This window comes from Siniperca chuatsi, linkage group LG8, assembly GCF_020085105.1.
Source record: "Siniperca chuatsi isolate FFG_IHB_CAS linkage group LG8, ASM2008510v1, whole genome shotgun sequence".
In the NCBI taxonomy this organism is placed as follows: Eukaryota; Metazoa; Chordata; class Actinopteri; order Centrarchiformes; family Sinipercidae; genus Siniperca; species Siniperca chuatsi.
The window spans coordinates 20,696,512-20,709,613 of record NC_058049.1 but is presented as its reverse complement, the minus strand read 5'-3'; the positions used below and the strand labels follow the sequence as shown (position 1 = coordinate 20,709,613).

General features: G+C 40.1%; 2 protein-coding genes across 6 annotated transcripts; one reads left to right on the top strand and one right to left on the bottom strand.

The window, feature by feature from the left end:
• Window positions 1-23: 23 nt before the first annotated feature.
• Window positions 24-4,970, bottom strand: lsm11 (LSM11, U7 small nuclear RNA associated). Its single transcript, XM_044206372.1, has 4 exons — window positions 4,236-4,970; window positions 2,742-2,881; window positions 2,509-2,592; window positions 24-1,774 (listed from the first exon to the last, which is right to left on the bottom strand). Exons 1-4 carry the CDS (start codon window positions 4,693-4,695, stop codon window positions 1,439-1,441), a joined length of 1,020 nt encoding a protein of 339 aa, XP_044062307.1. The 5' UTR covers window positions 4,696-4,970; the 3' UTR covers window positions 24-1,438.
• A 150-nt stretch (window positions 4,971-5,120) lies between these two features.
• On the top strand, window positions 5,121-12,990 carry thg1l (tRNA-histidine guanylyltransferase 1-like). 5 transcript variants are annotated; one of them, XM_044206374.1, is made up of 8 exons: window positions 5,254-5,302; window positions 5,404-5,513; window positions 5,703-5,906; window positions 5,996-6,172; window positions 6,262-6,431; window positions 6,535-6,623; window positions 9,347-9,454; window positions 10,414-12,990. In XM_044206374.1, the coding sequence occupies exons 3-8, from the start codon at window positions 5,713-5,715 to the stop codon at window positions 10,573-10,575; spliced, it is 900 nt and encodes a 299-aa protein (XP_044062309.1). In that variant the 5' UTR covers window positions 5,254-5,302; window positions 5,404-5,513; window positions 5,703-5,712; the 3' UTR covers window positions 10,576-12,990. The 5 variants fall into 5 exon arrangements, with proteins under 5 accessions (XP_044062312.1, XP_044062313.1, XP_044062310.1 ...); XM_044206375.1 differs by lacking the exon at window positions 5,404-5,513 and having other exon boundaries at window positions 5,222-5,302; XM_044206377.1 differs by lacking the exons at window positions 9,347-9,454; window positions 10,414-12,990 and adding an exon at window positions 7,674-9,340 and having other exon boundaries at window positions 5,121-5,513.
• The last annotated feature ends 112 nt before the right edge of the window (window positions 12,991-13,102 follow it).

The following is a 13,102-nucleotide window of genomic DNA, read 5'->3' as shown; positions in this document are numbered from 1 at the left end:
AGGAAGAAAGCCAAGAGACCAAATGCAGGGAATGTAAACTCTTAATACATGCACATCAGCTGATAAATGAGTCTGACCACCAAATCCATAGGTTGCCACTGCCAAGTGCATCACAGTCAACATAACATACTGTACACGACCAGAAACTAGATCACATGAAGATATTATGAGTACAGAGTGTATCAGCAAACATTTTCACTGAAATAAGACTGATTCTTACTGTGACCGATGTTTAGAAATCTCAACCCTTTGTTGATTTAAGCTAGTAGTGTTGTATTTAAAGAACTGTTGATACTTTGTGTCCTTAATGCTTCAATAATTATTCAACTGATGAAATGTAGAGGTTTGTCCTAATGAGATGGATGGCCTGATTACTCTGGTTTAATACACTTAGGAGAAACATTGTGTAGTGTCTAATTGTGGCCCATCTCTTCACCACCAGTGCTGTGCCCTTCTCATATTGTATCAAGGTTTGTTGGAACACACTGGTGTGACGAACACGACTAAAACACAGTTTGCATTAAAAAGTTGACCCCATTTTCACTCTCTGGAGAGGTAGGCTATACTAATAATACTATAATATATAATATAATAATAATAATACTGATACATTATATGAAAAGTAACAGTAATACGGATGAACAACAGCTCTGCTACTGGGTCGATTAAACGGCAGCCAAATTAAGAAAAACTAAAATAAGACTCTGACTCAGACCCAGAAACATTATAGCAACATACAATCGTTCTGTGACACTCATCATCCAAAAGTAACCTCTGCCATTTAAAACTGAAAAAAGCAACATCTTTACAACTTCCATGAGATGTAGTAAATTGTGCTTTTATGGGTAATGTGCCCATTAAAGAGTAAAAGCAATCTGAGACGTCAAGACAAATGACAGCTTTTGAGTGCCATCTGCAATCTCTAGCTTCACAAACTCAATTATTCATAATGCATTTATGAAGTCCGCTGAGACTGCGCTGTCATTCCTGTTCAAACTAACGGGAAAAGCAACATAAAGGGACAAGCTCTTTGAGATGACAATGGCCTCACAGATGGCACTAATGTGTTTATGCTGCCACCTGCTGGGTAATAACCATAACACAAACAGTTATTAATGCGGTGTCAAAATACATTTCCTTTAGTGGCTGTCAAACAAAAGAAAACAAGACAAGAAATTACTATAATTACAAGTGAGAAGCTGTTATTCCTCAAAATCAAGATAATTTCTCTGGTGGGCAGAGAAAGACTTCAATATCAATATGATATAACAATAGTCCTTCTTTGATTCTTCCGAATCTAATTAAATCATATCTATCTGGCAGCATTTCACACCTATCATTACAGACGTTAAGCATCAAGTAATACTTAAATGTAACTGATCGTGGTTGTAGCACGCCTTCCTTTTATCCAGGGAAAATATCAAACAGAAAACAAAACTCAGAGTGGCTGTGGGTTCACCAGGATAACGTTCTCACCCCGGATGAAAAGTTGGTTGATGTGGCGTGTATGGACCTTGCCATACGCCTGGGAGTCTTTCTTCTGACAGACCTCTGGACCCTGGGCCTTCAGTGAGACTTTGTGTTTTTCCTGTTTGGTTTTAACAATGTCTGACAGCTTGGACTCTGTCCTGCCGTGCCCTCTCTTGCTAGTACAATGAGCAGACAGGTCTTTTGGGTTTGCAGGCTGCTGCTTGCTGGCTGTTCCCCGGGCTTCGTGCTTCTTTGCTGACTCATCATCTGCTGAGCTCTCGTGGAGCTTTAGCTTCTCGAAGAGCTGCACAGAGATCTCAGTTATGTTAATATTTGTGGATTAAACTTTGAGCTTCAAGTTCTTATTTATCATCGGCATTCAACAAATTTACATTCTGTAATTACCTATCTATATAGTTATCATTGTTACGGTTGTTAGTGGCGGGGTCCACCATTCCGACACAGGATCAAAATGACCTACCTATCCAGGAGGGATTCAGAGGAAATGATGCACGCATGTACTCCAGCGTTACTGTCTGTAATTTTATCTCATTGATAACAGTCTCACTGTTTACTATTCCCTCTCCTAACGCACTATCAGAGCTTTATTAAGTTACTGCTGATGCAAACACAACATTTCCTACTGCAGCTAATTCATATTATAAGTATTTGACTGACAAAACACAGGGCAGCTTGTATTGTAAAGAAGTTACAGGAAACAATGTATGTTAGATTGGCGCTGACAGCAATCGTTAACCGGAAATGCATCTACAAAACAAGACAACAGTCGTTTTAAATATTTCAGGGACTAATGAAATGAGAAGGAGCGCCCACAGTAAGATGAAGAGCTGTGGGCGACAGGATGCACGCCTCCAACTCCTCAGCAAGGTAGCAAACTTTACTGTGTCTTGCTGTCTGTGTGGAATACCACTCGCGCTGTGTGCAGCATGAAACCAGATCAGATTGTAATTATTTTTGACTGACTTTAACTATTACTGATTAGGAAATATATTTCAGTGAATGAAAAGTAGTACCTACCCGTAAAATGGTGAGAGCTTTCTCATGGTAGAATGCCTCTCCAAGCAGAGGCTCTCTGTATGTCTCATCTACATCTACCATTGCCTGACAAAGAGAAATAAAAACAAATGGTGAAAGGCCAACATAAAGACATCAAATTCATGGTTCCAAGTACGCTGTGGATTATTTCAGGTTCAGCATATGGCAGATGTCAAGTGAGAATTCAATGGGAAAACATAAGTGGGAGAGCTCACCATGTTCCAGAACTTGTCGAAGGCCACGACAAAGCCAGAGCACACTCCCCTCAGTCCCTTGAAGGTCCTGATGTGAACTTTGACCCTTATCCTCTCCTCAACGCATCGGTACAGCTCCCCCAATGGACTTCCTTTACATACTCAAGACACATGACGAACAGGTTTCACAACTGTCTCTACAACCAATGAATTATATAAGGAATTCACCTGAAGCACAAAAGACATGCAAAGGTTACTACTAGATTTTAGATGTTTAAAGTCAGAAAGTTTACTTTAAAATACGATGACGTACAAACGGGTGATGTATCAAAGTGTGTAGGAAGGCACATGCTTCCATACAGGGCACGAGGGGTCGCTGAATGGGTTGATGAAAATGATGTGAATTGTTCACTATGGCCTTTTCAATCACCACATCTCAACCCAGTTGAACACGCATGGGAAATTTTGGACAGACATGTTAAGACAATGCTTTCAACCACCATCTTTAAAAACACCAAATGAGGGAATATCTTTTCACAGGACGGTGTTCATTCTTCCAGTAGAGCTCCAGAGACATTTTTTTTTTTAGTTCTAGAGGCTCCTGGTGGCAACACCTTACTAGTCGCTAATATTTCAGGGACACCGGTCACTAGTTTTTTTCTCCAGTGGCATAGCAAGTGGGGCGAATGGGGGTCTTCAACCAACAAATGAGGCAGGAATTGAATTATTCTAGAATTTGTTATTCTTTCTCTAACCAATTATGTGAGGAGTTGTGTGTTTTATGGTGGGTATGGCATTATGAGCTAAGAGGGAACGGGCAAAATTAATCGTTAATTAATTTATTAGAATGTCAAACATTCTCCAGTTCCAGCTTCTGAAATATGAGTATTTACAGTTTTTTTTTAATCCATTTCATAGCATTGTAACTTAAATATCTTTGAGTTTGGAGTCTGTTGACTGGGCTCTGGGACATGGTAATGGGGATTTTACACTATTTTTCTATTTATCTATAAACATTTACTCGTAAAAATGTATTGACAAGTTTACCAATGTAAAAATCAAACATCTAAAATAAAAGTTAATTGCAGCCCTAGTCACAAACGACACAAATCTGGGTATTCTGTTATGCTGCCTCAGCTTCATGGTAATCATTTTAGGTATTGTAATAATTCTTTAGTCAGTTGAAAACTACAGGTACCATGTGAGAAAAGGGTTTCCATTTGAAGAGGAGGACAATGCCCTGCAATAAAATGACTTTAAAGGTAAGAAAGGACGTCATGTGTTTTTGACATGAAAAATCCTTATTAAGGAGTCATAACTTATTATTTGAGAGGCACTGTACAACTTCTGTGCATTAGTTGCAGGTTCCAAGTGAGAGTATGTTACCAAATTGATCACAAATATTCAAAACGATACCATTAAATGGTCCCTCTAATTAACTCCCAACAAAACTTAGATCCCGTAGCCTACTGATGTAGTAGTAGTGGTAGTGGTGGTGGTGGTTACTGAACCTACAAGGCATCCTTGACAAGACATTTTTGTGTGGCTTCTGCCTCCTTCTCTGCGAAGTGCCGCTGCTCTCCCCCTCCATCTTCTCTGAAACCGGGTTGTTCACCATGAGCTTCTTCAGTCTTTCAATGCGCTCCGGGTCCGCCACCCCTTTCATTGCCTTTAGCCGCCTTTTCTCCACATTGTCCGGTTTGGCTCTGCCCCGGCCGCCCTTTAGAAAGCTCTCGTATTCTGACACATTGTTGAAGCATTTGACATTTGGAAAAGGAAGCGATACAGTCGGCGAGTACAAGGCCAAGAGAGGGTCAAACTGATCAGAGCAGACATCTATTTTATCTGCGTCATCGTCCACAGCTTTGCTGTCTGTCTCCGGTCCGTGCTCCGGTACTGATGCCGCACTCGAACAGGTTGCAGCTGCCGTTTCTTTACGGTCTGATTTTACACTTTTTCTTTCCCTCTCCTCCATGTTTGAAACAACCGCAGATGAGCTGAGCACACAGTGACGCGAGGAATGCTGGGAAAGTTTTTGACGCTGAGCTTTCACTCTGCGCCTATTTTAAGAGACTCTAAACATCATAGACTAGAGCATGCCAGTCAAGTGGTGCATTTCAATTCCGGAAGCGTGGTTTTAGTGTTGTTTCTTTTCGTGTTATTTCCTATACTAATTTGACAGTAACAGCCCACCTATGTATACACCCTAAAGAAGTTCAATTAAACCCGCCAGGAAATAGCCTAGCCTGCAAGTGGACTACAAGTTCCGTAAGAAGTGTTTCCGTAACCGCATACTTATATACGATCTTTGGTTGCACTCTCCCTCTCTTTACCACAAGATGGCGCGAAAACACAGATTATGTTGCTATCTTCTATGTAAATCTGCTTGCCTTAATAGATTATTCCATGAAGCAGCACAAGAATAAATTGGTATTTGATGGTGACTTTTTACAGCAACTGAGAACAATGAGCTATTTTTGTTTTTAATTAATTAATTTCAGGCTTGTGCTGCGGAACCTTTGTCCGTAGTGTCAGCGGTATCACTACGACATAATTCGTTGACGGACTGTACACAATCCAACGTGTGTGAGCTGACCACTGTCTTAGAATAAATGTAGATATCAATTGATAACATACCTTGTATACCTTACTAACCCTACTAAAAATATTGATGTTTATGTAGGTAACGAAATTGCTAGATATTAGCGCATGATGTAAACGGGCTTCTGAGAACTAGCTAACCTGCTGGTTACTGTAGGTGCAGAGGACAAACACCTCACATGGTATCTAAGTGTAAGTAATAATTCATGTTATAGCAGGGCGGACGCCATAATAACACCATAATGAGCCCCATCACGAGTTGGATGTCTTTTTAAATTGTTGTGCTCCTGTTTTGCATTAAAGTATCAACGCTACCACTCCATTCGTCCTGGGAATGTGTTAGTTTAAACTGTGTATTTGCTTATTGAATTTTCTTTTCAGGAACACCCTCATGCTGATTGGAAAGGCCTGCAGAGTTGGTGGACGTGTCAGGTCTTGTGTAGTCAAAGCCTTAGCCCGTCTTTTTACCAGTTCCAGCAGCATGGCAAAGAGCAAGTTTGAGTATGTCCGCAACTTTGAAACAGATGACACTTGTCTACGAAACTGCTACATTGTTGTGAGACTGGATGGGCGCAACTTCCACAAGTGAGTTTCCTTTCCAAGCTACACAGGCCTGTATCAATAACATGTATGTTGATACATCATTAGAAACCATACTGATGTTTTTGTTTCAGGTTTGCAGAGCAGCACAAGTTTACAAAGCCCAATGATAACAGGGCGTTGGGCCTGATGACCCAGAGTGCACGCTCTGTCATGGGAGAACTAGAGGATATTGTCATTGCTTATGGTCAAAGTGATGAGTTCAGCTTTGTTTTCAAGAGGACTTCCACCTTGTTTAAGAGGAGAGCCAGGTACTTAGGTTTTGCCATACTGTAGACCAATGTCATTCTCATGCATGTTTTTTGTCTGACTTTATTTCTCCCTCTTTCTCGTCTGGCAGTAAGCTCATGACCCATGTGGCCTCCCAGTTCTCCTCCTCATATGTGTTTTACTGGAAGGAGTTTTTTGGGGAACAGCCCCTCTTGTACCCCCCAGGATTTGATGGACGCGTGGTCCTGTATCCTAGCAACCGCAACCTCAGAGACTACCTCAGCTGGAGGCAAGCAGATTGTAAGAACATACTGTGCTCTAACTGTGTTTAACAAATCACACACAAGACTTCTAAATTAGTTAAAGGGTTAAAGATGTCAGACTGTGTTTTTGTGCCTTTCAGGTCACATTAATAATTTGTACAACACAGTGTTTTGGACATTAGTACAGAAGGGAGGACTCACCACCGCCCAGGCAGAGGATCGCTTAAAGGTAGGAGTGAAACACAATCTTAAGTTAATTAAAATGTGTTTGTGTGTACATGCATAGATGCATGTGTTTATACAATTATACTGTATGTTATAATAATATACCACTACTTTTTTAAAATTGTTATTCCTTTTGAATTTCTATAAATAACGGAATAAGAACAAGAGAAGAACAAAAAGATCTTCAAAATACAATAAACAATTAATAAGGAGGAAACACCTGCATAGTTAGAGGTTATAAAACATGAATAGATTCATTAAGACATAACACTGTCTACTCATGATCACCTGACATTCAGTCCAGTGAGCACTGTCCAAAACACAGGATACATCTGATTCCAGTTACCGATACTGTGTAAGAAATAAATCCAATAAATATTTACTCAGTTGTTGAATTGTAAATTATTATGACCGGTTTGTGCAATCAGCCTGATCTACAGAGCAATTCTCCACGTAAAGGATAGAAGATTGCCCTATCTTATTTAATGTTTCAAGATTGCTACAGCTAAGATAAAACTTCTCTAAAGGTGCACAACTATTCTCTGTGTTTTTTTTCTTGTAAATCACGTCAAAGACAAATATTCATTGCCTTGTGATGGACACTAACAGTTTTCTGATACTGATTCCTGGTGATATATATATATATATATATATATATATATATATATATATATATATATAGCTCTGGAAAAAATTAAGAGACCACTGCAAAATTATCAGTTTCTCTGGTTTTACTATTTATAGGTATGTGTTTGGGTAAAATTAACATTTTTGTTTTATTCTATAAACTACTGACAACATTTTTCCCAAATTCCAAATAAAAATATTGTAATTTAGAGCATTTATTTGCCGAAAGCAACAACTGGTCAAAATAACAAAAAAGATGCAGTGTTGTCAGACCTCGAATAATGGAAAGAAAATAAGTTCATTGCTCTCCACCAGTCTTTCACATTGATGTTGGGTGACTTTATGCCACTCCTGGTGCAAAAATTCACGCAGCTCAGATTTGTTTGATGGCTTGTGACCATCCATCTTCCTCTTGATCACATTCCAGAGGTTTTCAATGGAGTTCAGGTCTGGAGATTGGGCTGGCCATGACAGGGTCTTGATCTGGTGGTCCTCCATCCAGACCTTTATTGACCTGGCTGTGTGGCATGGAGCATTGTCCTGCTGGAAAAACCAGTCTTCAGAGTTGGGGAACATACAACAAGAAGGAAGCAAGTTTTCTTCCAGGAGAACCTTGTACGTGGTTTGATTCATGCGTCCTTCACAAAGACAAATCTGCCCAATTCCAGCCTTGCTGAAGCACCCCCAGATCATCACCGATCCTCCACCAAATTTCACACTGGGTGCGAGACACTGTGGCTTGTAGGCCTCTCCAGGCCTCCGTCTAACCATTAGACGACCGGGTGTTGGACAAAGCTGAAAATTGGACTCATCAGAGAAGATGACCTTACTCCAGTCCTCTACAGTCCAATCCTTATGGTCTCTTGCAAACCTCAGTCTGGCTCTTCTTTGCTTCTCATTGATGAAGGGCTTTTTTCTAGCATTGCACGACTTCAGCCCTGCCCCTAGGAGCCTGTTTCGAACTGTCCTCGCCGTGCACTTCACCCCAGCTGCCTTTTGCCATTTTTTTGTAGGTCACTTGATGTCATCCTACGGTTGTTGAGGGACATTTGAATGAGTTGGCGGTCATTCCGGTCAGTGGAGAGTCGTTTTCGCCCTCTGCCGGTCTGTAGCTTCGTTGTCCCCAATGTCTGCTGCTTGACCTTGTTCTTATGAACCGCCGTCTTTGAAATTTTAAGGATGGAAGCAACCCGACGCTCACTGTATCCCTCTGCCAGTAAAGCCAGAATTGAACCCTTCTTTTCCTCACTCAAAACTTTCCTTTTCAACTTTTTTGGCATGGTCAATAGTTATTTTTTGATTCCAATTACTTTTGAGGTACTACTAGCACTGTTTTTGCCATCCAGCTGGCCCCACTGCAAGAGGATAGTGATGACCACAGAAGTGTTTTTTTATACTTTTCCTTATTAAATAAGATTTGGTTCAGGTGATCACCTAATCAGCACCTCATTCAGTAGAATGAGGTGTGCCTGTGTTGGAATTCAACAGACATTGGAATGGAATGGCTTCCATACTTGTAGAGATGCTGATTTAAGAAAAAATTACAGTGGTTCTCCATAACTACAAAGATGCACAGGGAAATAGTAACGTCTAATTCAACAGAAGGGGTAACATATTTCTATAGAACATCAAGTCTGTCTCTATTTGTGGCCGCTGCCACTGACTGACCCAGCTGTTCTCTTTATGTCACTTCATACTCCGTTGGGCTGTGAGGGAAACTCTGATGATGTGATGACAGCTGACGAGTTGTGGAAATGTTCATTGTGGCTTGATGTTTGGGCAACATGAGTTATTCACAGCCCATCAAACCTTTGTGCTTCCTAGTTCCTTTATCACTATAAAACATTTCTTTGGCGGGGAAAAACTGCCCAAAGATAATAACATTGGTGGATTTCCTAATTCAAACAACAAAACAATAGTAGAACCAGTGGGTAGTGTGGACGTTTTAATGATTTTGTTGGCGGTGAGGATGATGAGATGACTTTTAGGAAGTAGCACTCTGTACACCCAATGAGGCATCTCCTATGAGCTGCTTTTTGTATGCACATATTTTTGTAATGTTTACATGCATATGTCAAACTGTGTTATGTCTCCCTCCAGGGAACATTAGCTGCAGACAAAAATGAGATCCTGTTCTCTGAGTTTGATATCAACTACAACAATGAATCTGCCCTCCATAGGAAAGGCAGCACCCTCATCTGGGAAAAGGTGAGCTGCTGAATAGGGTTTGCCACTCTGCAGCTACATTTTAAATTTCAGATCTGTTCTAAATGCATCAAGAGGTAAACAGGTCCGCACTCGTACTGCGTTACCAAATGCCAATAACGTAGCTTGACAAAAAATAAAGGTGGTAAAATGTTCTTTATGTAGGAACACATATCTCAAGCAACTTCCAAGTGTTTATAAGTAGATCATCATACCATAGTGAAATGAAAGGACAGTAAATTAGAAAAATATGGAACTACGAAAAGTGATCAGCATTATTGTGAATTATACAGGACTCTATTGCAACAGTGCTGCATATACATTATGACATTGCATTGTGGGTTAGTTATTCACAAGAAAAAGAAGAATACATTAACAAATCAAAATCGGAAATGCCAGACCAGTAGCTATTTTTTTAATAGTGCTTAAGTGTTTAAGATGGATTTTTCTTTTAAAGATTAGCTTGACATTTTTGGAAAAATGCTTATTTGCTGGGTTTTTTCTTCTTCTTTTTTTTTGAGAGTTAGATAAGAAGATTGATACCACTCTCATATCTGCCCATTAAATATGAAGCTACATCTAGGAGACCGTTAGCTTAGCATAAAGACTTAAAGCAAGGGGAAACAGCTGGCCTGGCTCTGTCCAAAGGTTAAAAAAAGAGACTCACCTACCAACCTCTCTAAAGTTCAGTTATTAACATGTTATGTGTTGTTTGTTGTACAAAAAACAAAATCTAAAAAAAGTAGTGGTTTTACAGATAGTTATGTGCTAGAATATTTCTCGGCTGAATGCAGTGACTTCCTGGAGTCTGGAGGTTGCCAGGCTAACAGCAGTTGCCAGTAGTAGTCTCCAGATAGATATGAGACAGACAGACTGACAGACTAGTATTTCCCAAAATGTTGAACTATTCCTTTAAGTTACCTTAAACTATACTCATAATATTCCTAATTCTTTGTGTCCAGCGAGACGAAACTGTCACTAAACGCATGAAGCTGCCAAATGAAGAGGAGAAGGACGTGCCTGTGACTCGCAGCAGGAGGAGGGTGCAGGCCTACCACTGTGACATTATAGGAGACCAGTTCTGGGAGGAACACCCAGACATCCTGGAGGACGACAACTGCTAACAGCTCCTGTGCTGCTGTAGGAGGACAACACTGAACTGAGTCAAGCCAGGACCAGGCTGAAGTGGACAAGCAGTGGTCAGATGATAGAACAGCTTGATATTGACTGATGTAGATGAATAACTGTGTCTCAAACAACATGCTGCCCGTGAAGCTTAGTACCCTTGAATCCCTTGAAAGAGCGTTTTCTGAGACTGAAGCCTTAGATGATTGGCTCAGTACGATGACTCCCTCACAGCCGGAACACATTCTTACTTTCATGTATTAAACTTCTATCATAACATTTCCTTAAAAAGTAGTAAGTTTTGTGCTTAAATTGCGTGATGATGTCAGTCATGTTTAAAGGGAAGCAGATGATTTCATAATCTTTTAGCAGTTGGTATTGAGGACATGCATAGCAGTTTGATAGTTAATAGTATCACACTGACTCAGGCATCTGCCCACTTCTCTTCTTAGTCTGCTTCGCCATAAATATATTCTCATTTGATATCATGAATGGCATTTAGAATACTACTGTTTAACATGAGTCCTCTTGGCCCACTGCTTTTTTTGCTGAAGGGTTTTTATGTGTGTGTGGGCGATTTTTAATCTCAACTATCCTTTTTTTTTTTTTTTTTCAGGGAGCAGAGTTCCTACAGTTTGAATTTTAATGATTCAGGAAGCCTGTCTGCAAAGAGTTCAATATCACGTACAGTTTGTCGTAATAAAGAGCGTATCTGAGGTAGGAATAAGCAGAGTAAAGCAGAAACCAATACCTTGGCAGTAACGAGTGGCCTTGTCTTGCAGCCAGGACACCATTTAGAGATGTGAATGGATTCAGCGGCCTGCACTGTCATCAGTGCTAAGAATACCTCACACACCCTGTGTACACTCTATCCTCCTGACATGTGCTCTGTGGCATATTTATCATCACACTTATAAATGACCGGCTCAGTATGAATGGCTGCTGGAAGCTTGACGTGGTAGAAGCCTACTGTATTTTGTTACTGTAGTAGGCTCGGTTACTGTCGAGTATTACAGGTGTATTTTTGGTTTTGTGACCTTGTTGAAAGTATGTAGCTTCTGTACTGTATGCAACCAGGATTCGACTCTTCTATTCGACATTTGGGATCAGATTCTTGTTGCCTGTTTGTTTTAATAAGACTTCTACAATGAGTCAATGAACAATTACACACTACACTTCAGTTAAGTAAGGTGTACAAAAACACATTATGATTGCAGAAGTTGCTCTTTTCTTGATGACATAAATGAACTGTGTGCTTTGATCAGTTCAGTTGGACCATTGCCAAACTCAACACATACAGTGACTTGACATATGGCCTTCTAGTATAAAAAAAAAACAGAGCGTGTTGAGGCAAGGGGTGCCCTTATTTAAAGACAGCATGTGTTTACATGCAGGGCCTACACTTAAGCCTGTTGGGCTACTGGTTAGAAAAAAAAAGGAAATAGTCTCAATCTCAGTAACACTACTTTAACAGCTCTTTTAAAATATTTCCTGTTCTCAGTTCTGATTGGTTACGTAGCCAGTTGCGACATACACTGGGTTCACATCATATTGTTCAGACTGCAGTAACTAAGTGGGAAAGATGTTCACGTCCACCTCTGAGATAGCATGAACTGACAGCGACCCCACTAGTTGAAAAGAACCACAGACGTGTCACCAAACTGGTGCCAACATGGCTGCAAAGCCACCGTCGTTGGCAGCTAAATAAAGTCTATTGTACACTGATACAATCAATTCAGCTAATTTAAAAGGAGATACACTGTTTGTATCTGTTTTCACTTGTTAAGAATCCGCTCTGCATGAACAATGTTTTTCTCATTCTGCCAAATCTGTTTAATAGTCGAGGAGTAACTTACTACTCAGGCAGTGAAAACAGTTGAATAATATCTTCAATGGCTCTGACGGAGCTATAAGTCTGAGAAGATAACTGTGATGATGTCACAGTGATGTCATCAGCTATCTGGGCTTGGAGACTACAAATTTGCGACAAAAAGTTTGCGTTACAAACTGGAGATGTGGAGTTCCTAAGATGTAGGCATTAACCAACCAGGGAGGGTCCAAAGCAAAAATGTTATTTGTTGCATGATGGGAAATGTAGGATCCAGCATTTTTGGAGCTTGAATTATAGAGTAGTATGAGTATGAGTAAATAAGGATATCTCGGTCTCTACTGCTTCAATTGTGACAATTCTTTTTCTAAATCTGTCTCTTGTGAGTCCACCAACTTTATGGAAGTACAATACTAAATTGCTGGAGTAGCCTACCCCTTTAAGAAATTATGCAGATAGTCCATAAACAACCCCTTCAGCTATGTGAATGCTTCATTTTGGAATGACGATTGTTTAACTATTCTGGTAATTAATATTCATATCATTATTATATATTATGAATAAAAATTATAGTCTGCAAGGATAATTGTTTGCCTAGTTTTCCTTTTACAATGTCTAAGATTAAGCTAATGCTTCATAAAAGTGGCCCACGTAGCTTCTTTGCATTTCTAATTGCTGATTGTAGTGTGTTGTTGCTC